The sequence below is a fragment of the Eutrema salsugineum genome, unplaced genomic scaffold (assembly GCF_000478725.1).
Source record: "Eutrema salsugineum unplaced genomic scaffold, Eutsalg1_0 scaffold_2, whole genome shotgun sequence".
Taxonomy (NCBI): Eukaryota; Viridiplantae; Streptophyta; class Magnoliopsida; order Brassicales; family Brassicaceae; genus Eutrema; species Eutrema salsugineum.
Genome location: NW_006256829.1, coordinates 9302668 through 9327429, shown reverse-complemented (window position 1 = coordinate 9327429; position 24762 = coordinate 9302668). Strand labels below are relative to the sequence as shown.

General features: G+C 36.7%; 6 protein-coding genes across 6 annotated transcripts; 3 read left to right on the top strand and 3 right to left on the bottom strand.

Annotated features, from left to right (window-relative positions):
• The first annotated feature begins 1567 nt into the window (after positions 1 to 1567).
• LOC18017100 (uncharacterized protein DDB_G0286447) lies at positions 1568 to 4967 on the top strand. The gene is made up of 3 exons (XM_006401152.2): positions 1568 to 1903; positions 3809 to 4059; positions 4372 to 4967. Exons 2-3 carry the CDS (start codon positions 3811 to 3813, stop codon positions 4831 to 4833), a joined length of 711 nt encoding a protein of 236 aa, XP_006401215.1. The 5' UTR covers positions 1568 to 1903; positions 3809 to 3810; the 3' UTR covers positions 4834 to 4967.
• A 219-nt stretch (positions 4968 to 5186) lies between these two features.
• LOC18017099 lies at positions 5187 to 6667 on the bottom strand. The gene is made up of 3 exons (XM_006401151.2): positions 6432 to 6667; positions 6174 to 6344; positions 5187 to 5585 (listed from the first exon to the last, which is right to left on the bottom strand). The coding sequence occupies exons 1-3, from the start codon at positions 6590 to 6592 to the stop codon at positions 5348 to 5350; spliced, it is 570 nt and encodes a 189-aa protein (XP_006401214.1). The 5' UTR covers positions 6593 to 6667; the 3' UTR covers positions 5187 to 5347.
• Positions 6668 to 7078: 411 nt separating this feature from the next.
• Positions 7079 to 12728, bottom strand: LOC18017098 (ATPase 3, plasma membrane-type). Its single transcript, XM_024156804.1, is given in 18 exon segments — positions 7079 to 7463; positions 7581 to 7762; positions 7872 to 8054; positions 8156 to 8329; positions 8427 to 8587; positions 8678 to 8759; positions 8852 to 8884; positions 8978 to 9216; positions 9302 to 9466; positions 9557 to 9701; positions 9808 to 9912; positions 9988 to 10110; positions 10196 to 10972; positions 10974 to 11090; positions 11092 to 11196; positions 11314 to 11433; positions 12423 to 12486; positions 12669 to 12728. Coding segments are annotated over 17 exon segments (2856 nt in total). The 5' UTR covers positions 12474 to 12486; positions 12669 to 12728; the 3' UTR covers positions 7079 to 7369.
• Positions 12729 to 16278: 3550 nt separating this feature from the next.
• Positions 16279 to 19534, top strand: LOC18017097 (adagio protein 1). The gene is made up of 2 exons (XM_006401149.2): positions 16279 to 16671; positions 17633 to 19534. Exons 1-2 carry the CDS (start codon positions 16427 to 16429, stop codon positions 19215 to 19217), a joined length of 1830 nt encoding a protein of 609 aa, XP_006401212.1. The 5' UTR covers positions 16279 to 16426; the 3' UTR covers positions 19218 to 19534.
• A 131-nt stretch (positions 19535 to 19665) lies between these two features.
• On the top strand, positions 19666 to 21426 carry LOC112086724 (U4/U6.U5 small nuclear ribonucleoprotein 27 kDa protein). The gene is made up of 2 exons (XM_024156186.1): positions 19666 to 20452; positions 21164 to 21426. Exon 1 carries the CDS (start codon positions 19749 to 19751, stop codon positions 20439 to 20441), a length of 693 nt encoding a protein of 230 aa, XP_024011954.1. The 5' UTR covers positions 19666 to 19748; the 3' UTR covers positions 20442 to 20452; positions 21164 to 21426.
• Positions 21427 to 21527: 101 nt separating this feature from the next.
• LOC18017096 (protein VERNALIZATION INSENSITIVE 3) lies at positions 21528 to 24442 on the bottom strand. Its single transcript, XM_006401148.1, has 5 exons — positions 24428 to 24442; positions 23879 to 23945; positions 22933 to 23473; positions 22534 to 22838; positions 21528 to 22438 (listed from the first exon to the last, which is right to left on the bottom strand). The coding sequence occupies exons 1-5, from the start codon at positions 24440 to 24442 to the stop codon at positions 21528 to 21530; spliced, it is 1839 nt and encodes a 612-aa protein (XP_006401211.1).
• Between the last annotated feature and the right edge of the window lie 320 nt (positions 24443 to 24762).

The window sequence follows — 24762 nt, the reverse complement described above, 5'->3', positions numbered from 1 at the left end:
TCTTATGATGAAACTTAATTTTCTATTTCTAGGGTTTGTTAATTATGATCCCTCATTTGTCATTGGCCATGGATTTTAAAACAAAAGCAATAATCATTTTACATAAGTTTACATAAACTCAATCTATAATTAGTTTAGATCATCATTATTTGATAATCTAGGAGTTCATAGGTTATCGATCGGTCATAATTTTTCCCAATCATCTCCAAGAAATAATATAGTTACATTATTATATATAGACTCTTTCAGAAAAAATTTCACCACCCTAAACGTGATCGGTGTTATCTGTCAGTCTGTCACCAATTTAAATTTTAATAACGTCATCAGACTTTAAATTGTCTTAACTGAAATAAAAACTATATGCGTTTTCGTTATGAATTTCATTAGGAAGTTAGGTCGTTCAACTTCAGCCTATATGCATTTAGTCACTGGAGTAATGACCGCGACAAAGTTATATGAATCTAAGTTTGATAGAAGCTCCGAAAACATCAACCATATAATTTTATTTCCATGAAATATATACAAGATAATATTCTTCTTCTTTTGTTTTGTAAGAAAGTATTCACTAATGTTTAAAAAAGTATTCATTACGTAAGCTAGTTTTTTTTTATAAAAAAAAAAACTCAAGACAGGTAAAAGAAAATGGAAAAGTTATTATTTCATTTGTAAAAAATCTAACAAGTGATATACTATAAGAGGATCTATCTCATTAAACTTGCATGGTGTCAGATAAAAAATGATAATCATGGGATTTTTTGGGTATGGTTGGATAATACCCAGTACGGATGATGATGGTGGAGAATATATACGTTTTTATTTGTATTGATATAAGAAAAGGGACCCTAAAAGAATATATAGAAAAAGGAATCATCTGAATTTCTAGACATAATACAGAAAACAAAACGACATTGTATTGTTGCAGAAAAAAGATAGAAGCTTTGTCTTCAATTGGTTGTTATTATAATATTTTAATTGTTTATTTTAGTTTATATGGTTACATGCATATCTTGATCATGTCCAGTGAGGGCTTGTCTGGAATATATTGGCTAAAGAAATCAATTTTTTGGGCTTCATCATTTGTCCAAATCCTCTTGATCTTCTGATCAGTGTTATATATATTATATCGACACAACCAATTATTGCATACCCCTGCTTATAAGAAACTTATCTACACATAATATTCAGAATCTACTTTCAAAGACTTAGGATTCTATATTTTATCAATAATACGCAATATATGTAAATTATTGGACTTCATATTTTGAGATAAAACTATAACATAGTAAAAACTTTTCTTTCACTATTTTATTTTGTGGCATTTAAATTAACAGAAGATCTTCTCAGAGGATGGTGGACTCTCAAGTAAGAGATAAATATACTGTATAGCTAGTAAATCCATAATATTTATATTAAAAGGAGTTACTGTTTTGTCTGTCTGTTAGAGAGAGGAGAATTAGATGGACAAACCTTCAGCTTTTTCCTGGCCTCCTTCCCTTCACAAATATCACAGCCTGTCAAAATTAGCCTTTAAAACTATTTAACTTCCATCACTATATATTATTTGTATATTAATTCTTATTTAAATTAAGCATTTCCTTACCTGTGAATTCCCATTATCCCTCTCTCTCTCGCTCTTTCCTATCTTTCCTCTATATCTCTAGTTCTCCTTCCACACTGCTTTAGTCCTATATTGATTGTTGGCAAAATTCTAAAGTGATATCTGAGATTTTGGATTATTTATTGTGTTATGCTTCGGAGCAAATTGGTGACGCATATAGTAAGGTACTAAGGTAAGTGTGCGTCTTGAAGGGCTTCTCTTGGTGAGTTTTGTGGCATGAGCTTGGAACATGTGATCAATGACCTTCTTTGGAGAGAATCAGAGCTTGGCCACTCTTCTTTTCAGGTAATTTTATAGATTTTATATAATCCATATATATATATATATATATTCTTTCTGTTCTTTAACAAAACAAAAATATATTCATTTATGTGCGTATTTTACTGATTGATGAAGGAGCGTACTATCTATAGAAAGGGGCGTTCATATACATGCATATGTGTGTGTACTTATATAGTTATATATGTCCATGGATCAGCGTCTGTATACTAGTGATACTTTCTATGCACATCATGTATTATACGCGTATATATGTATATATGTGGGAGTGTGTGTGTATGTGTCTGTATATATATATATATATATGTGTGTGTGTGTGTGTGGAAAAAAGAGTCAACACATTTGCTTTTTAAGCTGGTTTAAATTTCAACACCTCGGTGACATAGTAAATAATCAAGTTTTGATAGCGAAATAGATATTTTATTATCCAATTTATTGTCCTTGTCTTATCCTATTGGGTATCTAATTTGGTTCTCTACAAATATAGATGCATAGACGTGATCCTTTCATGTCTTTTGTGTCCTAGCGCGCGTGTGTATATATGTGAGTACATGACTACATGAGTCATAGATATTTATTTATTGATATGATTTGTGTGTAGACAACTTTTAAAAACATTGAAGGAAACATGTATAAGTGGAAACTTAGGTGATACAGTCCTCTTCGCATGAATGCAAGAACATAATGAACGATGTGACCAATTTTACGTATATAAATTCACATTTATTTATTTTAATAATGGCAAAAAAAACTTAGGTGATATTCGCATGATCATCAAGTTACACTAAATAGTTAGAATTCCTGTTTTATTGATTTTAAATCGACTGGTCGACTAGTGTTTATTGTTGCTTTTTTTCCCATGTCTCTATCTATTTTATCTTAATCATTCTCATATTCCATGCTTATCCAAAATGAAAAACAAAAAAAAAAATAAACAACTTGCTCTCCATTTTTTTCCTCCGTCCTTTGCCAACAACCTTTCACCACATATTTTCTATTTATTGCAATTTTATGACTCGAATCATTCTATTTTAAAATTTAGTAGTGAAAATGATATTGTTGTTGTACTACTAGTTCGCATCAATCACTTCACCAATTATATAACAGAGTATTATTTTCAAATCGTTTACCAATTACCACAATAAGCTAAATTGTTTTTTTCATTTCGATGCTTTTTCATGGATAATTAATATATATAGTACTATAAAACAAATGATAATTAAGATATTTTGCATTAGTTATGAAAGTAATTAAATCAATTTTATTTTTTGAATAAGGTTTTCTAACGTTATCCTACTGGTGGGACAAGTCGTGTTTAATGTTGTCATGGTGGGTTTAATTGTATTATTTGTTCAATGCTTTTTTTAATATTATATCTGAAATAACGTATGAATTATAACTATTTTTCTTTGAAATGACTAGAAAGTAGCAAACAGACAAAACTCAATTGGATAAGCAAAAAAAAAAAAAATTAGCTTGCTTTTTTGTCAAAAAATTAGCTTAGTCATTTTCAATTTATAAAAAGTAAATCTTCTAAATCTATGATTTCTAACAATTTATTTTTAAATATAACCCCAATAATTTGTGGTCTACTTGTTCTATCCATTGATTTGGTGATCAGGAAGACATTTTGATTCGGTATTTAAAAATACTTGGCTTTGAGACAAAAGAACATGAGAGAATCTAATCAAACTCAAAAGCGTGTCCCACTAGTCAACCTTCTTTTGTCTATTAACCCTTCACTTCAAGAACTAGTGGCTTCTGACGATTACTCCATCAACATCATAATCACATGTATACAAACACACACACACACACACACACTCACATATGCAATTTAAGTGAAATTAGGGTTCTTTTGTATTTTATGAATCATCAAATGGTTATGAAGTGCGTGACTCTACGTTTCAGGCATGGGAACAAAGATCGTTGAGCGAATTACGACAAACTCACTTGGCTTAAAGAGTGTTGATCGTAGTGGATTCATCAGATTTGGTGTTAATGGTCAACGAAGATCTTCAAAAGAGACGTTGACGACAGACGACAAAGAGGAGGAAGAAGGAGTTTTTGTTATAAGGTCAATGGATAGGTTTCTTGAAAAGCAAAATGCTGAATCCATCAGACATACAATGCAAGCCCAAGAAGATATTTTCAAGCAACAGGTACGTTATACTTAAACATATTTATACACATGCATAAATATATGTTGCATACATATGGATTGGTATTTCAATACGGTTTCATGTTCAGTTTTGGTTTAGATTTTTCGATTTTTTTTAAAATAACCAAACTAGGTAAATCTACTACTGTATATATAAAATTCAGTATATCCATTCCATATCATATCTATATATTAATATATATATATATATAATTGTCCGCTTGGTTTGGGTTGGATTGGACCAATTTGGTTTATCGAGATCATTCTTTAAATTGTTGAGATAAATATCTATATAACAAAGTGATAATCGCAGGTACGAGAGCTGCATAGAGTATATAATATACAGAAAATGATGATGGAACAACTCAAACATAGAAGCCAATATTGTACTAGTATTGACAACAAAGACCAAACCGGTTCAAGAGAGAGAACCGGAAGCTGGTCAGGCATAGACCTCGAAAGTGTGGTTAGAGCAACAGAGACGACGACGGATCGTATCGAAGAGAGCGAACTAGAATTGACATTGAGCATTGGAATGTCTTCTTCATCTACGAACAAAGACATGGATTACTCCTCGACGACGTCGTTTAGATCATCATCGGAAAATTGTAATAATCAGAGCAATAATAATGAGAATAACAATAATAACAGTAATAACCAAGAAAGTAGCGGACCAAACACACCTATGAGCAGCTCAAGTACAACGTCACTGGATCGAGAGAAGAAGAGACCTTATTGGCTCTTTCAAGGACTTAGTATTAACCGAACTTCTTGATTTTTGTTTATCCTCACTGACTCTTTTTTCTTTTTGCCTTCTTCATCTTATTCTTGATTTTTTGTTTTGTTTGTATCTGATTTATTACTATTAATCTTGTTTACCAAATTTACTGATTCCAGTTTTAGCTCTAATTATGTTTCTTAGTTAACACTGATAAAATGAACAATCAAGTATTTCGTTTTCTTTATATTTGTTTGCATCAAAGAAAAAATAAAATTTACTTGCTTTTGGAGCTCAATGGAGATGAATATCGAGAAGGATGGAAATTATAGTATTATAGAGTATAGACAAAAAAAAAACACAGAGCAAATATGCTAAATATGAAAATTTTGAGGTTTTTTCAATTTGAGTCTATGAATTTTAAGGTCTTAGTTAGTTAGTTAATACTCTCAAGTTCACAAACCGTCTTCTTCCATCACAATTTTATACACAAGATCATATATATTCGTATACTTGACTATGTTACAATAGCATATTACAGAAGCCTCTTTAATTATTTTTATTCTTTCCCCTAATAGTCATCTTCGTCGTCTTCTTCATTTCTTGATCGGAAAAAGTTTCTAGCCACGGCTGAAGCGGCTCCAAAAAACATGAAGAGAACGAGGAGGTCGAAGCCACCACCGGCACCAACTGCCACCGCAGGTCCAGGGGCAAAATAGGAAAACGGTGACCATCCATAACCGCCGTAGCCATATCCATAGCCACCAATCAAAGGTGGTGCGACCGGAGGATTCACGTAGATGTTGGTCCTGTGAAGAGAAAATTGTGTTAAGGATATAAGCGAACCAAAGTGTCAGTTTCTGAAGCGCTAATTTTTGTGCATGTGTTTGCTTTTACATTTCAAAAGAAAATTCATAATTCACTCATTTTCTAAGATATACTATAACATTTTGATTACTTTTTGGTTTTGTTTATGATTAACAAATAATCTGACTATCAGGCAAAAGGTTGTGAGTTTGTTTGGAAAGCTACACATCAAACGTAAGACTAACCCATATCGACAAACGGAAACAGACAACTAGGGCTATAGACAACGTATTAAAGTAATTAGTGTTGGTCGTTAGGTGTTTTGGATCCGAATTGTAATCATAGGGTTCAAATTTATTAAGTATACACGGGCCTTAAAGTTTAGTAATGTGCTATGACGACGCCTACAAGGCCCATAAATTAAGCCTCTTGTATTTGGCGAAAGAAACAACACAATTTTATTTTCGACGTCAAAAACAAATTTATTATGCTTAAGATTGTGATTGTGTAACCAAAATATAAATCTTGAATAAGTAAACTAAAATCGTGATAAGAGCTTCAAGCTAAAAAAAAAAAAAATTCAATGTTACCTCGATCGGTTGTTAATTCTTGGAGGAGGCCGAGGAGCTGAAGAACGAAACGCTTGACCGCCGATTCTCCCACCGCTCTTAGCCGCAGACGCATCCCCAACGGATCCCAAAGCCAAAACGCCAACCGCTAGCGTCGCGATTGCAAATTTCGCCAGCTGATTCTCATTTTTCCTAAGAAATAAAAATTAACTGAATAAGAAGAGCAAACTCGAAATTAGAACAAAAACAATTCTTTAAAAAATGAAAACAAAAAATCACTTGGAAGAATCAGTTTCGTCTTCGTGGTGTGGAAATTTGCAACAGATTGAGTTGGGACGAGCGAGGTGGATATTGGATCTGGGTTTGAAACTGTGTCGGAAACCGTGAGAGTTTGGTAAGAAAAAGCTTTTACTTGAAGAAGCTATGGCGGCGAAATACATTTTTTGTGTTGTCTCTGTTATTTGTTCTAAGCTCTTCTTCTCTGTTCTAAAGATCTTTCTCTCTTCTTCTCGGTTTCTTTTCTAGCTTTGGGTAATTGGGTTTGTGATAAAGCGACTGCCACGTGGTTTTCAACTAGTGGCCTAGTCAAGAACACATGTATCCACGGATTATGATATCCGGTTATGTGTATCTAGTCGGTCTGAATTAACAATCGAACCGGTCGTCGTCAAACCGGACCCCAATATGCTTTTGGACCAAAGCAAATATGGGGCATATATTTATTCGGTTATTCCATTCTTTTTGTATAAAGACGTGTAGTTCATACTTCATACTTTAGTGATTCCATAAAGCAAAAAGAATGGAATCTAAATGTAATTTTTCAAAAATTATCTTGGAAATTTAAGCATTTTAAAAGTAAATTTGGTCAAATCTGGAATTTTAAATAATTAACAGCCGCTGAATCTATATGATAACCATGAGTATAGAACTTTATGAAAGCCAATTGTATAAACCTAGGATTATAACTTATCTTTTGTCTCCAACACAGAGCAAACTGAAAACACAGTTATAATAATTAAGTCTAAAATCAAGGAAGAAGAAGAAAAAAACCCCGAAGTGTAAGAGGAATTTAACACAAACATTAGAAAAAAGAAAAAAAAAAACTTATTCCCTCTCCTCTCATAAAATCATTATCATCATTGTCATCTATTAAACAAACGATCTTCTTCTTTTTCTTCCTTAATCATCTTCTGGTTAAAACTTGAGTCCAACTTCTATTAAACGGTGTAGTGACCAGCAGTCTCAATGTCAAGTCCCTTTAGCTTCACCACTGACTCTACATGTCCTTTAAGCGTATGAAGCTCCCTAAGCCTTCAAAGCAACAAAAAAAAACAACACACAAAAGTTAACTTGACTCACAAGAAACCTCAGTTTTTTTTTTTTTTTTTTTTTTTTGTGAATGATAATAACAAAATCTACAAACATTACCTTGCAATCTCTGCTCGTCTCTTGGCTTGCTCTGCGATCTCAGACAGTTCTCTGTAGCCGCCTCTCTCTGGGAAAACATTACCAGTTTCGGTATTCTGAAGACCGTGTAAAGTCCTCTGTGCGTGAGCCCATTGTGCCTCTCTCTCCTCTATCCCATAATTTTGCTTTGTCGTAAACGCTGTCTGTTTTTTTGATTTTTTTTTTCCAAATTCAGACAAGAAGAGAATATGTTGTTGGTCGTAAAACCACATTTTAGAGAAGAAGAAAGACAGAAAAACAAAAAAAACGTACCTTGTTGTCAATGAGATTGTTCCAAGCGGTTCCAGCTAGTATGTAACGTGTTGCGAATTTCAATACGTCTAATGGAAGGTAAAACACAAAACTGTAAAGCCAGATAAGTCCAGCCCATCCCAATCCTATTCCTTTGATTCTCGCAAATTCCCAATTTGCGAAAACCGCAATACCCGTTGCAACCTAAAAAAGACCCAAAAGTTTATGAAAACATTCAAGAGAATTTTATAATATATGATGATTCAAGAAGAAGAAGAAACAGAATCATGTGTTTTATGCTTTACCAGTTGTGCTAACCAGAAAGCGATCATCAAGTACCATCCAGGTCGTTCTACAAAAGACCAGCTTCTAGATCGAGTGACGAAGATAAGAGCTTGGCTCACAATACTGACTTGCAAGTACAAAGCAGACATCATTTCATGTTCACTGCCTCTCAAGTCTCTCACGTGGAAAGTTCTCTAAGGAAAAAAGAAAAAGTAAAAGAAAAACAGAGTTATACATATGTTTTTGTGATTGGAGAGAAGAGATTGTTTATATATGTTTTTGTATACATACCGGGAAGAAGTCGGTTGTGTAAGCAGCCCAGAAGAAAACTACGGTCATTAAAGCCATGTAGCCTCCAAGGACAATGCCTGTTGCGAAGATTTCTTTGAGTTTCCAGCTATCTGGTGTAGGAGAAGGCACGACTCTGTCCTTTGAGATAGTCATGATTGTTCCTGTTGTGTAATTATCAATGTTAAGTTAGTTATGTGTTCTCTTTTAAAAAGCAAGTTTTTAAAAGAGAGAAGAGAAAGAAAAAAACTCACCATCGTTTAAGATAGCAATGATCAAAACCATGAATGGAGAAAAGTCGAACTTCCATATTAGAGCAATGAACATGAACCCAAACTGTAAAAAAGGTACAGAGACAAATCATAAGATCATTTCATGATTATTCAAGATTCAAGAATATATATATACAAGAATGATTAAATACTCACCACAATACGAATGGTGATTGAGACTGCATAAATCTGTCAAAAAGAGAAGATTAAAAAAAGGAACACATAAGAACAAGTGAAAAGGGTTGTATAAAAAAAGAGCTATATAGGAGGAGCAACACTCACTGTGTAGTTCTTCATTCTTTGGAAAATACAACGGCTGGTTAAAACGGCACTGATGATAACACTGAGACCAGGCTCAGTGAGAACAATATCAGAAGCGCCTCGTGCAGCGTCTGTAGCATCAGCAACAGCGATACCAATATCAGCTTTCTTCAAAGCAGGAGCATCATTCACACCATCACCAGTCATTCCACAAATATGCTTCAATTCTTGCAGCTTCTTCACGATCTCGTACTTGTGCTCTGCCAAACAAAAGTGGCCTTGTAGAGAGCGAGAAAGAGAGCAAGTTTATGAACAGACCAAAAAAAAGAAGACTCTTAAACCAACCTGGGAAGACTCCAGCAAAGCCATCAGCTTTCTCAATCAGCTCATCAACAGGAATTGCAGCTAGGTTCTCGTCTTTGTGATTACCAAGTAGAGAAGCAGATGGATACATGTTTGATCCCATCCCGAGTCTACGTCCAGTCTCTTTGGCAATAGCAAGCTGATCACCTGTAAAACCAACACAACATTAGAGAAGAAATCCAAGTGTTTCTTTTTTGCAGATATATATGATCAAAGAGAAAAGTGAAGATAATAAACCGGTAATCATCTTGACGTTGACACCGAGGTCTAGAGCTCTTCTAATGGTTTCTGCACTATCATGTCTTGGAGGATCAAACAAAGGTAACACACCAACAAATTCCCATGGATCACCCAAGCTTTCTTTTGTTTTCTCAGATACAGTCTGATGGAATTCAGAAACACATAGGAAAAATGCAAAATTCACATCATATATTTTTTCTTTTGTTTATCTTTCAAAGTTTATTAACAAGATGTGATGTTTTTCTCACCTGTCTTGCAACAGCTAATGACCTGAGTCCACGCTCTGCGTACTTTTCAATTGCGGTGTGGACTCTCTTCCTCAGATCAGCTCTTGCGTTGCAGAGATCAAGAATCTGAAAAACATCATCCAAAAGAATCGGTTAAATCAAAGAAGAAACATCACTTAAACTTGAACAAGGTTTAGTTACCTGCTCGGGAGCTCCTTTGCTTACTCGATGCCAGTTTCCGTCACCATCGATGTAAGTTAGTGCAGTTCTCTTGTCGACTGGATTGAATGGAAAGAAGTGAATCTCTCTAATACCAGCTCTTGCCTGAAACAAACATTGACAAGAAAAAATAAGTTGGTGGTTTTCTTGGAAAACAGAGGAAAACAGAGTTATATGAAACTTGTATTACCTCTTTAGGATCAGCAAGCATTCCAACCATAGCAGCATCAATAGCATCTTGATTCTCTACCCTCGAAGCTCTAGCAGCGAAAAGCAAAACCTCGTCTTTCTCAACGCCTCTAGCACAAACCTCAATGAGATTCTTGTCAACACTAAGCTTGTTAAGTGTCAGAGTCCCGGTTTTATCACTGCACAGAACATCCATACCAGCCATCTCTTCAATGGCAGTCATCCTTTTCGTGATAGCTCCTTGTTGAGACAACTTGTGTGAACCAATAGCCATCGTCACAGAGAGCACAGTAGGCATCGCAATGGGGATACCACCAATCAAAAGCACAAGAAGATTATCGATACCGTCTCTGTATTTTCTCCTCTGAATCGGGTACATGACCAAGAGCTCGATCAAAATACCAACCGCAATGGAACATATGCAGAAGTTTCCAATAGCTGTAAGGACTTTCTGAAAGTGTCCGACTTGGTTTGTGCTGTCCACAAGATGAGCTGCCTTGCCGAAGAAGGTATGTACTCCGGTGGCGATTACAACAGCTTCAATCTCACCTTGCTTGCAAGTAGAACCGGAGAAAACTTCTTCTCCGGGACCTTTTGTCGCCGGGAGAGATTCTCCGGTTAAAGCGGATTGGTCGACTTTTAAAGCGTCTCCTTCGAGAAGACGTGCATCGGCGGGAATGATGTCACCGAGCTTTATGCTTACGATATCTCCGGGAACGAGGATTGAAGCTTCTTGCTCGCTCCATTTGCCATCTCTTAGAACTTTTGTTTTGGGAGCAAAGACCAGCCATTAGAGCAGCAGCTGCGTTCCGGCGGTTGTTTTCTTCGATGAAACTGATTGTTGAGTTGATAACCAAAAGACAAACGATTCCGACAAAGTCTTGCCAGTCCGGGGGGTCTTCCGTCGCCGTTAGCCAACGCTATGGCCATGATCGCAGCTGCTTCCATGACCCATGAGAGAGGGTTCCACATAAAACCCAAGAACTTAAGTATCTTGCTTTCCTGTTTTTTTTTTGTTTTGTTTAAGGAGAAGTAGATTAGTCACTCGACTCACTTGCTTAGTCCATTTAACAATATAAACTATATAATAAGTTAGTTAGTATATATATATGTATATACCTTCTTCTCCTCGAGTTTGTTGGGGCCAAAGATCTGGAGTCTGTTTTCTCCTTCTGCTCCAGATAATCCTTCTCTGCTGCATTTCAACTCCTGGAACACTTCTTCAATTGGGATTTTCTCCTGCAACACGTGACATGATCCATATTTTCTCAATGAGTATTATTTAATCGGTTACGCAAAAAACAAGAAATATGTTTTTTTTCTAGCAAGTCACAGTCAACCATCAGAACAAAACAAACTACATATAAATTTATCAAAAATACTTAATTAATGATGAAAAGAAGCTTCTATTCTTGTTCCCGGAGATATTGTAAGTATAAACTGCGGAAAATCGTTTATTTATACATATATCTATCTCTCTTTGTCCAACAAGACAATCAGAAATAAATTAAGTACAAAAGTTTTTAACAAAAACTGAATTATATTTTAATCCGTTAATTCGCGCCGCAAAGGGCCGAGTCTATATTATAAAGGCCCAAGTATTTTAACGGAAGATAATATTAAGGGCAAATCCGTAAATATAAGATAGAGATCTTTTAACCGAGCCCAGAAAATCAGGTGCTGATTGGAATTTAGGTTCATCTAGGAAAGTGTTTAAACGGTTGATAATGCGATTTCCCGTGTGTATGAAAAATTCCAAAACGTACCAATTGACTAAAACTTCTCTATGAATACTCAAATTAGGTAACTCTAAAAAGAATAATGTGAAAGCAAAGAGTATTACTTAATAATACTACTGCTTTATTTGGTAACTACTTAACATATTTGTAACTAAATTCCCGTGATTCTGCCATCTGTATAGACTGTAATTGCAAAATCTATCAAAAAATAATTATGAGCTTCTCATGGATTTTTATTTTTGTAATCGATCAAAACAGAAAATCTCGAACAAAACATGAAAAATAAAGATCAATGATCGAATCTGTGAAAAGAGAACAGCCCAAGATGAAAACCGAATGTGTAGAACCCTAATGATCGAAGCGTTATGCAAAAACATAATCAAACTCAAACATGATCAAACTCAAAACATAAATTCACCAAACAACTTAAACAAACGCAACGAAATTAATAAGAAAAAAACAGAATTTAACAGTGTATAACAATCATACCAAATCAACAGTCTCGTTCTTAATATCCTCGAGGGAGCCACCAGGCGCCATGGTTTCCCTCTGCCTTCAACACAACCAAAAACACACACAAAAAAATCGTTAAAATTATTCACAAAAAAAATTGCGGAAAAGTTAAGCAAAATAAAGTAACGATGATGAAGATACTACAAAAAAATAAAATAAAAACAAAAAAAAAAGAAGAGAAAATAATAAAGAAGGACAGAGAAAAAGGAAATTGAAACGAACCAGATTCTTCGGAGTAAAGAGAGCAAGTGAAGGTGAACTACGTTGGCTATTTGGTGGCTCTATTTATATCCCTCACGTAGTTTAGCGACACCGTTTAGGTCTCCCGATTTTATTACTTTTTGCTTTAACTAAAATATTCTCGCTTTGTCAAAGAGATCCTTTTGTAAAAAAACTAAAAAAGATAAACTTATCACGTTGACAATAAAATCTCTATATTATACAGTACAGATTTATCACTTTGACGTAATTAATATTTAATTCGGTCAGATTTGTTTGACATTTGACTATTTTTAGAGACCAGACCTAGTTTTGTTATTGGAAATTCATCGATGAGGACATTCTTGTCTTACTACAGATATCTCTCTCGATTTATTCTGTTTTTTTCTTATACTTCATTTTTTTTTGCTCAACACAGAATCTTATTAAGTTGAACAGACAAACAAAAAAAAATTAACTATAGTTTGTGTCGAGCTATATATTGAGAAAAAAAAAAACTGATTCAAATTCATCTTTCAATCTTTATAATGTACTGTACTTCTTATAACATATAAGTTTCATGGAAAATACTATGGGTTTTAAATTTCTTCCAGGAATAATTAACCGATTAATATCCTCCTAAATTTGGTTGATAACAGAATTTTTGAATACTTTATTAGCAATGTCCAGAATTTAATCGTCTTTGACTATGACGAGACTAAATAAACAAATAAAACTAAAAGTTTACGTAATAGGATGTTTTTAACATAGATAATAGAATAATATTTAGGTTTATAAACATAAGAACATGTAGATTATGGCAACTTTATCCTGCTTTTTTTTTTTTTTCGACTGCAACTTTATCCTGCTAAGATCCAGAATATATGCTAAAACAGAAACAGCGGCGTTATTTTTTAGTAAAGATGATAGTCAAACTTAAAATCAATTACTATCAACGGTACTATGTCTATAGCCGATGGTCTAATATTATTGTTACTCGGATTCCGTTAGCTAGAGACACCGAAGCTGATTCTTGCAATAAGTTTGTATTCTATGAAATCAAATTAAATTTAGTGACTGTATTTTTAAATAAACACATTCAAACCATAACCAAAATTATATTTAGTAAGAATAAAGTGACATGTGGATTGGTGGCTTGGAATGTGTATCGAATAGTGTTTTGCGAAGTCGCAACCATGGAATAGTCACAATTATAAGCAATATAATATTTTAGAATGACCACCCAAATCACAATAGAACATCTAGTGCTTTAACAAAAAAAACAATAGAACATCTAGTGATTTTTTGGATTATACTCAAATTCTTCCTAATTTTTTTTCCCCGTCAAACTTTTAATAATTCGTACAACCTCACGTACACAATCCACTATCAGTGACGTAATTTCTTTGGACTTTGCCTTTGAGTTATCTCATGTTCTCTGGGTCCCACGATCCGACATTCCTACCACAATTTTGCCTCACAAACTCATCCTAACCTAGTGAAGGTTACAGAGATTTTGTTTAATTGTTTAAAAAGGTTGTACTTACTACTTAGCTTTTGGAAACAGTTGCACACTAAAAGCCTTTAAAAACTAGAATATATTTATTTATTTTTCAATGCTCAACAACTAGAGTATTAAAACTATACAAATCATATGAAAAATAATATTGAATAAACAAGAGAAGGAGAAATAAGAAACAAACGTGAGGTGGTGAACAAATGATGAAATCGAATCATATAGGGTGAAAAAAAAGAATCATATGCTTTTTGCTTGTTGGAAGATCGTTGGACCAACGCTGATTGTGATTTTCGTTTTCGTATTCTCAATGGTAAGTAGTAACTACATAGTTTTATTTTTCCTTTAGTAAATTATAATACGTGAATATCTGAAAGTTTCATGATTTTTAAGGATTTTTTCACATTTTAAATAAGAAAAAGGAATAATATAGTGGGGGGATTTTAGCATCTCGTGGAAGATAATGAATAGAGAATGTTGCAAAAGTGTAAAGAAACGACCGACCAAACCCACTTGTTCTCTCACGTCCTTTTTTTCAATATTTGTTTGATATAATCTTTAAATATTTTTAGACAATGTAATATAAAGTTATTCATCAAAACTAATTCTTTTCAACATAGATTTATACAATTATTGTTTTAGTTGATTTTTTACAACGACAAAAGTATTGGAAAATGTATTTTTAGGGAAATATTATAGCACTTACCTTCATCAAAACATTACTTTTTTTTTGGCAATCAGTTTTATTCTCTTTTAGATTATGCAAAATTCATAATACAAAAGAAAACTAGATGAATACACACAAGTATTTTTGTTTAATTATATATATGTCAGCTCGTCTTCATAATGTATTATCTTTCCTTTTATGAGTTTCTTTTATTTGAGTGAAGTTAGCTGATTAGATTGCAAATTGTAATTTGTAAGTTGTAACTGATTAGATTCTCTGGCTTAATACGGCATTTAGCTAGAAAATAAAAGATTTAAGTAATTTTGGTTCTACTAGAATTGCAAGACTTGTATGGCATATTGACAAATGAGTGCGTGGAAGTTTTAAAGGATTTTGAAAGTGATCCCAAAATAATATAGTAAGCCCAAAAAGTGATCTTTGTCCGAGTAGATATGATCATATGATTGAGAAACTCTGTAAGTTGTAATTATAAATTGATAGTAGATCAAAAACTAAATTAAAGTTTGGTAAAAAAAACTAAATTTACGTAAAAACTTAGTTCACTTCAATTCTACTAAAATTGTTTGATGTTTGGTTTAAAAGTCCGTTTGCGCCTATGAGTTGGTAGCATACCAAACACATTTGGTTCATCAGTAATTATGATAAGTTAGTTTTCGTCAATCTATTGCTGTAACGTCTTCTCTACTACTAGCTATGTTGTAGTAGCTTCAGACCATACTACAACTATTACATAATCATCCACAACTTCTGTCACACCTGTTAATCTGTTATAGTCGATGAGGGTGTACCTACTGTTATAACAAGACACTTCCCTACTGTTTTGCAATGAGATGTATTTGATTTTTATATCAGAGGTCGACAGTATATGTTTTTTTATGTAGGCCAATAAATTTCATTACATATCAAAAGAACCCATTAGAAGAAAAAGGTTAGATCTGAGAAATTTCCTCACAAACTCATTTATGGGCTTTTATTGTACTAAGATATAAACCCACAATGTTGGGAAGTAAGCATCCGCTAAAAAACTAAAGCTCTGATTGGTAACCTGTAAAATGGCGGAATGATGGAATTGCGTTTTTAAACACAATTCCGCAAGTTTTTTGTCAATCAGCAAAAATTTGCGTAATGAAAAAATACACACAAAAATACAGACTGCGTTTTTGCTTAACAAAAATACAAAGAAAAAGTCATTCCGCAGAAAAGCGACTTATAAATCGTTTAATTTATTCCGCAAGATTTTTTCCGTAATTCCGCCATTCCGCAATTCCGCCATTCCGCAAAGTTACCAATCAAAGCCTAAATAACTAACGGGCTTTTGTAAACCCTCGTCTCTCGATCCGATAGGAAAAGTCGGATCCGGATAAAACCGACCCGTTAAAACCCATTTTACTCATACGGCCGAGATTTTTCCACCAAACTCGACGGTTACCACTCGTTCTTTCCACCATCTTCCCTCTCTCTCTCTCTCTCTCAAGCTCTTTTCACAGTTTTAACGCCGGTTGTTTTCAATCGCCGTTTTCATTATCTCCGGCGAACCGATTTTCTCTATACTTCCTCTTGTTGTACCCTTAGAGGTTCATGGAGTGGGACAGTAGCTCCGATCTGAGCGCCGATGACGCTTCATCAGCGGCGGATGATGATGAGGGAGGTCTTTTTCCCGGCGGTGGACCAATTCCATTTCCGGTTGGGAATCTTCTTCACACGGCGCCTTGTGGATTCGTTGTAACTGATGCCGTTGAGCCTGACCAGCCTATCATCTATGTCAACACCGTCTTCGAAATGGTTACTGGGTATCGAGCTGAGGAGGTTCTCGGAGGAAATTGGTAAGTCGTTTTTGCTATCTTTTGGATTTTGGGTTCTAATTTGATGCGAGGAGTTTCGTTGATTTTGGTTATTGCTATTTTTTTTGGTCCCGTTTTTTACTATGTCGAAATGGGCTACTTGGGAGGAGTTTGATTAAGGAAGGATCCTGTGGTTTGAGTTTAGGTAAAGAAAATAGAGGTGATTACTCAAATCGAGTTTCGTTGGAATTTATTTAAAATTGTTGTGAATTAAGAGATTTTGGTAATCTGAAGCTGCTTCTGAGGACGCTGATGTAATTGATCACTTGATTTGGTCTCTTTAGTTCGGAAGATTTTTGTGGAATGAGAACGAAGACGGTATTGTTGGATAATTATTCGCTACTATGCAGAATTGCAGCGAATCTTTTAATAGAGATGGACACAATGGTCTCTCTATGTGTGCCTCACTGCTATGCACTTAAGCTGCTCATATTGTTATTCAGTGATTGTTCTGTTGATATTAAAATAGCTCTGTGGTTTAGCTGTTTCAGCTGCTTTCTAGATGAGCGAGCTATCCCTGTGTAGTTTTTCGGGGTCATAACACAATAAACTCTACACCAATGCAGACACTGGTTTCAGATGGTTGATGTGTTGTCAACCAATGACTAGCAGGCTCATCGTATACAGTTTTTAAGTACATTACTTTTAGTTGTGACAGTTAGTTTTCCGTAGTGCTAGTAGGTTCCTTCTTTTCCCGGTATTGGTAAGCTTAGAATCTGACAAGGAGGAACTATTTTGTTCACATGATAAGAAGTCTATTCAGATTAGTTGCTATGGTTATGTTTTAACCTATGCTTGTTTGGTGTTTTTCGGTTTTTTTTTTTCAGTCTCTCTATGCTCAGCCAAATTTTTGTCCATTGCTTTTGCGTATCACTAAGTCAGAGATAACTTTGTTTCTTGATCTCATATTGTTTCTAAAATTGTTTTTTTCTGAATTTTACAGTCGCTTCTTGCAATGTAGAGGGCCGTTTGCTAAAAGAAGGCATCCTTTAGTTGATTCTATGGTTGTTTCCGAGATAAGGAAATGTATTGATGAGGGTATTGAGTTCCAAGGCGAGTTATTGAACTTTAGTAAAGATGGATCTCCGCTGATGAATAGATTGCGGCTGACCCCAATTTATGGAGACGATGATACCATCACCCATATAATTGGAATCCAGTTCTTCATCGAAACAGACATTGACCTTGGACCAGTTCAAGGTTCTTCAACAAAAGAAAAATCAATCGATGGTATATACTCAGCTTTAGCCGCTGCGGAGCGGAATGTTAGCAGAGGGATGTGCGGGTTATTCCAGCTGAGTGACGAGGTTGTGTCTATGAAGATATTGTCACGCCTGACACCAAGAGACGTTGCATCTGTTAGCTCGGTATGTCGCAGGCTATATGTGTTGACAAAGAACGAGGATCTTTGGCGAAGAGTTTGTCAGAATGCTTGGGGCAGCGAGACAACACGCGTATTAGAGACTGTTCCTGGCGCAAAAAGACTCGGTTGGGGCCGCCTAGCCAGAGAACTGACTACCCTTGAAGCTGCAGCTTGGAGAAAACTTACTGTTGGAGGTGCTGTTGAGCCGTCTCGATGTAATTTTAGTGCATGTGCTGTCGGGAACAGGGTCGTGCTCTTTGGAGGAGAAGGTGTGAATATGCAGCCTATGAACGATACCTTTGTTTTAGATCTGAATTCGGATTTCCCTGAATGGCAACATGTCAAAGTGAGCTCCCCTCCTCCAGGACGCTGGGGACACACGCTCACTTGCGTTAATGGCTCCAATCTGGTTGTATTCGGTGGTTGTGGACAGCAAGGTTTGTTAAACGATGTGTTTGTCTTGAATCTGGATGCGAAGCCGCCTTCTTGGAGGGAGATTTCGGGTCTGGCTCCGCCTTTACCAAGATCATGGCACAGCTCGTGCACCCTTGACGGAAGCAAACTGATTGTCTCCGGAGGTTGTGCAGACTCTGGTGTTCTTCTCAGTGATACGTTTCTCCTCGACCTCTCAATGGAGAAACCAGTGTGGAGGGAGATCCCAGCTGCCTGGACTCCGCCTTCCCGGTTAGGCCATACGTTATCGGTTTACGGAGGGAGAAAGATCTTGATGTTTGGTGGTCTGGCCAAAAGCGGGCCTTTGAGATTCCGTTCAAGCGATGTCTTCACAATGGATCTAAGCGAAGAAGAGCCTTGTTGGAGGTGTGTGACCGGTAGCGGAATGCCCGGAGCAGGAAACCCAGGAGGAGTAGCACCACCGCCGAGGCTGGACCACGTAGCGGTTAACCTCCCGGGAGGCAGAATATTGATCTTTGGTGGTTCGGTGGCTGGGCTTCACTCAGCGTCTCAGCTATATCTACTTGACCCAACGGAAGAGAAGCCCACTTGGAGAATACTAAACATTCCGGGGAGACCACCGCGGTTTGCTTGGGGACATGGCACTTGTGTTGTGGGAGGAACACGAGCTATAGTGCTGGGTGGTCAGACCGGAGAAGAGTGGATGCTAAGTGAGCTACACGAGTTATCACTAGCGAGCTATCTCACGTAGAAGAACCAAACAGCAGGAGCCTATGAATTTAAGAGAAAGAAGGTGGAAAGGTTTCTTCTGTTTAGGATACTGAGCTTTAGGGAGAGAGACTATGTGGTGGGACTTTGGTGCTGATCATATTTTTTTAGTCCTTCTTCTTCTTTTTCTTCTTCTCCTTTAGGACTTTTAGTGCTTTTTATATAAATAGTGGAAATGTGATATCTCTCTCTCACTCTCTAGGGGTTTGTTTCTGTTGTTCTCTTTGAAGTCTGAAGCTTTTGAGGAGTGCATTTGTGTTCATATTCTGTAAATTTTATTTATGATTTTACAAATTTTAATAAGATTCTCTATATGTATGTACTGGACTAAAATCGCAAAGTCTGAAACGTAATTTTCAAATCCAAACGTTAAGCCCTATTGGCTATTCAAATTTTACATTTTGATTACAAAAGGTTATCATAAAAAATCACAATTGAGAAAAAGAAAAATCCAACTTCGGTGAAAGTTGCTTAAAACCCTGACACAACCACCGTCCTCACTCGCATCACCACCATGTCAGAGCGAGACCGACGCGAACGAGAGAGGGATAGGGACCGTGAACGCGACCGCGACCGCGATAGACGCCGAGATAGAGACGACCGTGACCGTGACCGAGACCGTGACCGAGACCGAGACCGTGATCGAGACCGGGAAAGAGACAGAGAGAGGGACCGTGACCGTGACCGAGGGATTAGGAGCAAGAAGTCCCGATCTCGAACTCCAGACCACCACGCTCGTCCTCCTCGCCACGTGCGTTCTCCGGAGAGGTACCGTTCTCGTTCCCGCTCGATTGACCGTCATCGACACCACAGGCGCAGGACTCCCTCTCCCGATGCGCCGTCGCGGAAACGGCCTCGCCAGGGTTCAGTGGACGATGAGAAGGAAAAGAATCGCAAACGAGATGTGCCTGGTTTCGTCGACGAGGCTGCGAAAGAGCCTGCTAAGAAGAAGGGTAAACAACCTAGCGGAGGCAACGAAGCTGACAAAGGCGGAGGCGGTGGCGAGACGGAGGAAGGAATGGATGTTAATGAGATTGAGATGATGAAGATGTTAGGGATTCCAACTGGATTTGACTCGACGAAAGGGAAGCCAGTTGAAGGCGCCGACGTCAGTGGGATTAGGGCTGTGACCAAGCGGCAGCCAAGACAGTACATGAACCGTCGCGGTGGCTTTAACCGTCCTTTGCCTCCAGAGCGTAACCGCTAGTTTTCTTCAAGGTTAGGCTTCTCTCTGAGCTTTCCCAAATGTGATAATCGGAATTGGAAGATAGGCTTAGCTGTTTTGTGTAGGTTGTAGTAGTTTGATTGAATTAGCTGCTTTAACATCTTCTTTAGATAATGGAATTTAAGAGCTTGTCAGGTTCATCATTTTGTTGCTCCATGTCTAAATTTCTACTCTTTAGAAAATTTATAGGTATCATGGATTCTAGTACTCTCTTACGTTTGTGGTTGTTCTTCTCACTCTTAGTTCACTGATGGTTATTTAGTTATAGTCTATACCAGAGATCTCTGTTCAAGAGATATCCTCACAAGGTCTATCTATGTAGTTCACTGGATCAACTAGTTACCAGAGCAGATGAAACCAGTCTTGTGTTTCTCTTAAGTTCTTTGTTCTCATGCCTTTGTCACATTTGAACCTCGGGTAGCTTCTTACAAAGATTAAAGTTGTGCGAGTCGCTGCGGGAAAAAACTATTATCCCACCTTGGCGCTGGTTATAGTTTATCCATCGGTCTCAACTGTTGAATGTAGAAATTACTTGTCATTAGATGGGCATAGAGCCTTATCTCTTACTCTGAAGAGGTGAAGCAACTCCAGTTTTCATGATTTTTTAACTAGAATCTTGTCGTGATTCTTTGTACCCAGTTTCTGTTTTCGTATCAATCACTTTTGCCTCACCAATTTCCCTCTCCTTTGAACTTATCTTGCAGGGTCCTTCTCACGCCGTTTTAAACACGAGTCAAAAGGATGAGGGTTCGTGCTGCATGTCGTCTGTAGTAGTATTTACTGCAATTTTTCCCCAGACTCTGTTCTAATGTCCTTTGAGAACAAACATGTACTCTCTGAGTTCAGCAATATCTCATGAGTTCGGGATTTAGAATTGTCAATCTTATGTGTGTAACCTTTCGACTCTAACTTTCAGACTATTGTTCAGCTGAGATCATGGCTATTCAATTTGAGTTTCTCACTAAGACATTAAAAAACTTTGCGTACTTACATAATTTCTATCCAAATATATCGTTATGGTTTAGAATATCGAATAAATTGATAGAAAAGACCGATTTCAAAGGAGCGTTAATGCCAAAGCTTGAGGCAGATTCCAACAGGTACAACACCAGTTGTTGACTTGAGGCTGATTCCAGCAGGCACAACACCAGTTGCTGTTGATCTCTTGCTCTGTATGCATTCTGAGAATGTGTCCACAAGCTGTTGTCCCAAAGAAGACAGATCCTCCATGAATGTCTCCACAAAGAGCTTCACGATTCTAACTTCTCGGTGAGTAGCTCTTAAGCTATACCATGTCAAGAACCTTTCCCTAAAACTCTTGTCTATGTGACCTCCTTGCTCTAATCGTATAATGGTCTTCACGATATGACCCAAGTCTTTATCTCCCACTCCATTCGCTACATTGATCCCATGTTTCTCGTTAACCGTTGCTGTTCTTGATTTGCCCTTTAAATTATTTCTCTTGCCGGGTGTTACAAGCAACTCACTGCTAGCTTTCCTTTTTACGGGCTCAGATTCTACCTCTCCTGCACTACGGCGCTCAATGTTGTCGTTGTCACCATTTGCTATGCAGCAGCTTTTACCGACGTTGTTAGATTCATCTTCGGGCGAAGATGGATTACTACAAAGACCACTGCTAGAGTTTGTCAAAAGGCATTGCCTGTTCCCAGCTTCATCTCCATCATCCTTTAGCGTTGAGAACCGAATCTCAGACTCATCTAAATCACCTTCCTCGTTAAAGGCCACGACTCTGAGACAGAACTCGGTCTCGGGGTCAAGTCCTTGGATGGTAGACCTCCTCTGAGGTAGATACACAGCACAAATAGCCTGAGACAAGCACTCTCCTTCCTTGGTCTTTCGACAAAGCAATCTAAAACCTGTGGTTTTGTTTTGAGAAGAAGAAGACTGCTCCTCGGAGTCTAACCTCACAGTGACTGATCTTGCTTGAATCTCTTCTACTCTCACGCTCATCTTGTCATCTAACAAGAACATAAAGTCTTAACATCTTCTCACTTTAAAGCATAAGTAATGTGTGAAACTGTGAACAGAACAAAAAAAAAAAAAAATAACTAACCTCGTCGTGAAACAGATTCTGATGGTGAGACCATTTTGTCCAGAGCTTCCATAGCCAAACAACACAGCTTCTGAACTTGTGTTCCCGAAGAAAGTCTATTGACGATACCTCGAGTCATCTTCATGGCCCAACCCGATAACGGACCCACGTCACCTTCAAGCTTCTTCACCGCCTCATCCATAAGTTCCAACACTTTCCGATACCTCCTCGTACCTCTCAACAGCTTCTGTCCTAAAGAAACACGGTAACAAAGTACATCAACACGCCGAGTCTTCTTCGCCACCTTCACTTGTTTCCTCCAGCATCTGTAAGTAAACACACACATATTATTACACTACGTTCTCCAAACAAATCTCTTTTCATTATATATATAATAGATTGGTATCGTTAAATACTTACCCGAGCAAGTCGCTATCTTTGCCGCAAAACGCGCAGTAAAATCTGCCATCAAGACTTTCAATCCCCCACCTTTCTTGCTTCAAAGCACATTCCAAATGACAAGACAATCCACAAGCCTCACAAGTAAGCCATAGACTCGGATCCTTGTCATCATCAAACTTATGACAAATGCAGCAACAGCATCTTCTACAGAAAGTATCTTCGGCTCCGAGCGCAGCTCTGCATGTTAGATTTTCGCAGCAAACGATGTAACTGGTCGTCTTCTGTTTCTTCCTCGAGTTTCTACGGTCAGAACAAGAAGTCTCTCCAAGAGGACGAGACACAAGATTCAGGAGGTTTTGTATGAGTTTCGGTTTGTTTAAACCAGTGTACTTCCTCTCTTTGCCCATCTCTGCGCATATGATCTTCATTATCTCGTTTCGGCTCCATGAGTTTAATAGCTCCGAAGCTTCTTCTGGCTGGTTGGACAAGGCGTGTATGAGTTCTCTCTTTTCACTTACATTAAAGCCGTGTTTTTTCGGAAACTCGATGCATTCAATGCCTGCGAAAAACAAAGGACGATCCTTTTAACCTTTAAAAATCTCCTGAAGATGAGCGTATCGCCTGACGATGAGCGTATCGCCCGGAGCAAAAGTCTAAACGAAATGAGGAAGAACAACAAAAAGGGGAATCAAGTCATGACTTTTTTGGGGCATAAATCACTCAAAGTTTCAAACTTTATCAACGAAAACAATGGATCTCAACAACCCAGAACTAAAATTTCCATTTTGACGATGAATCCAAATGAGAGAAGAATAAGCGTTTTTTTTTCAGTCACAGGCAAAACTAACAGTTCCAACGAATAAAAACGATGTCGTGTTACCTAAAAAGCAGCAAATAAACGCATGAAACTAGAAACAGTGAGAAGACAAAGACGTTCACGTCGACAAGAAGAGGAAAATCGTACCTTCAAATGATGAAGAATCCACGTCTTCGGGAACCACATTATTATCATAACGCCAGATCTTTGAGAGCTGCAGATCAGATTCAACACAAAGAAGGAAATGAAAGTTAAATAATGTAAAAGAAATAACAAAAAAAAAAATAACCATCACAAACAATCGGAGATGAAAAAATAATACAGACAAGAAGGGATCAAAAGATGTTAAATCGGAAAAAAAAAAAAAACATAACAACCGACGAGAAAACCAATGATGAAGGTCTCCTTCTCTTAAGAACAGATTTAATGTAGAATTGTATGTATAGACGGAGATTCGTGGAGGACTCGGTCTGCAAGCTCTATACGAGCGATACAAGAATAAAACATTGAGAATTTTGGTGAATTTAAAAATAAAATTCCCAGAGAATAAATAAATGTAAGCAAAATAATAAAGGAAATAGAATGAGGATTCTTGGTTCGTTGTGAAACCTATTTTAGCCAATGAAACAACAAGAAACAAAGAAAATATATTTACCAAAGCAGCCTACATAAATTTTAATAAAAATAAAATATTACCGAAGCAGCTTGCATTTTTTGTTCTTTGTGTTCTTCTTTTTTTCTGATTTTTTTTCTTTCTTTCTTAGTTGCTAGAGATATTTTTTGGGGAATTTTTTTAAGGAAAACGTATTTCTCCGTTGGTTCTTATGACCCCCTTTTTTTCTAGATGTTTCTAACTCAAACCCTCTTATGAATCTTCTGCTCTGAAAGGTTTCTTTGTTCTGAAGTTCTTTAGAATTTGGTTTTTATTATTTAAATATTATACCAGAAAAGTTGTAAATATCTGATCTCTTCACGTGCTTTCGAAGATATTATATATACACAAATGCTTTGATTTGACTGGTAACCAATGC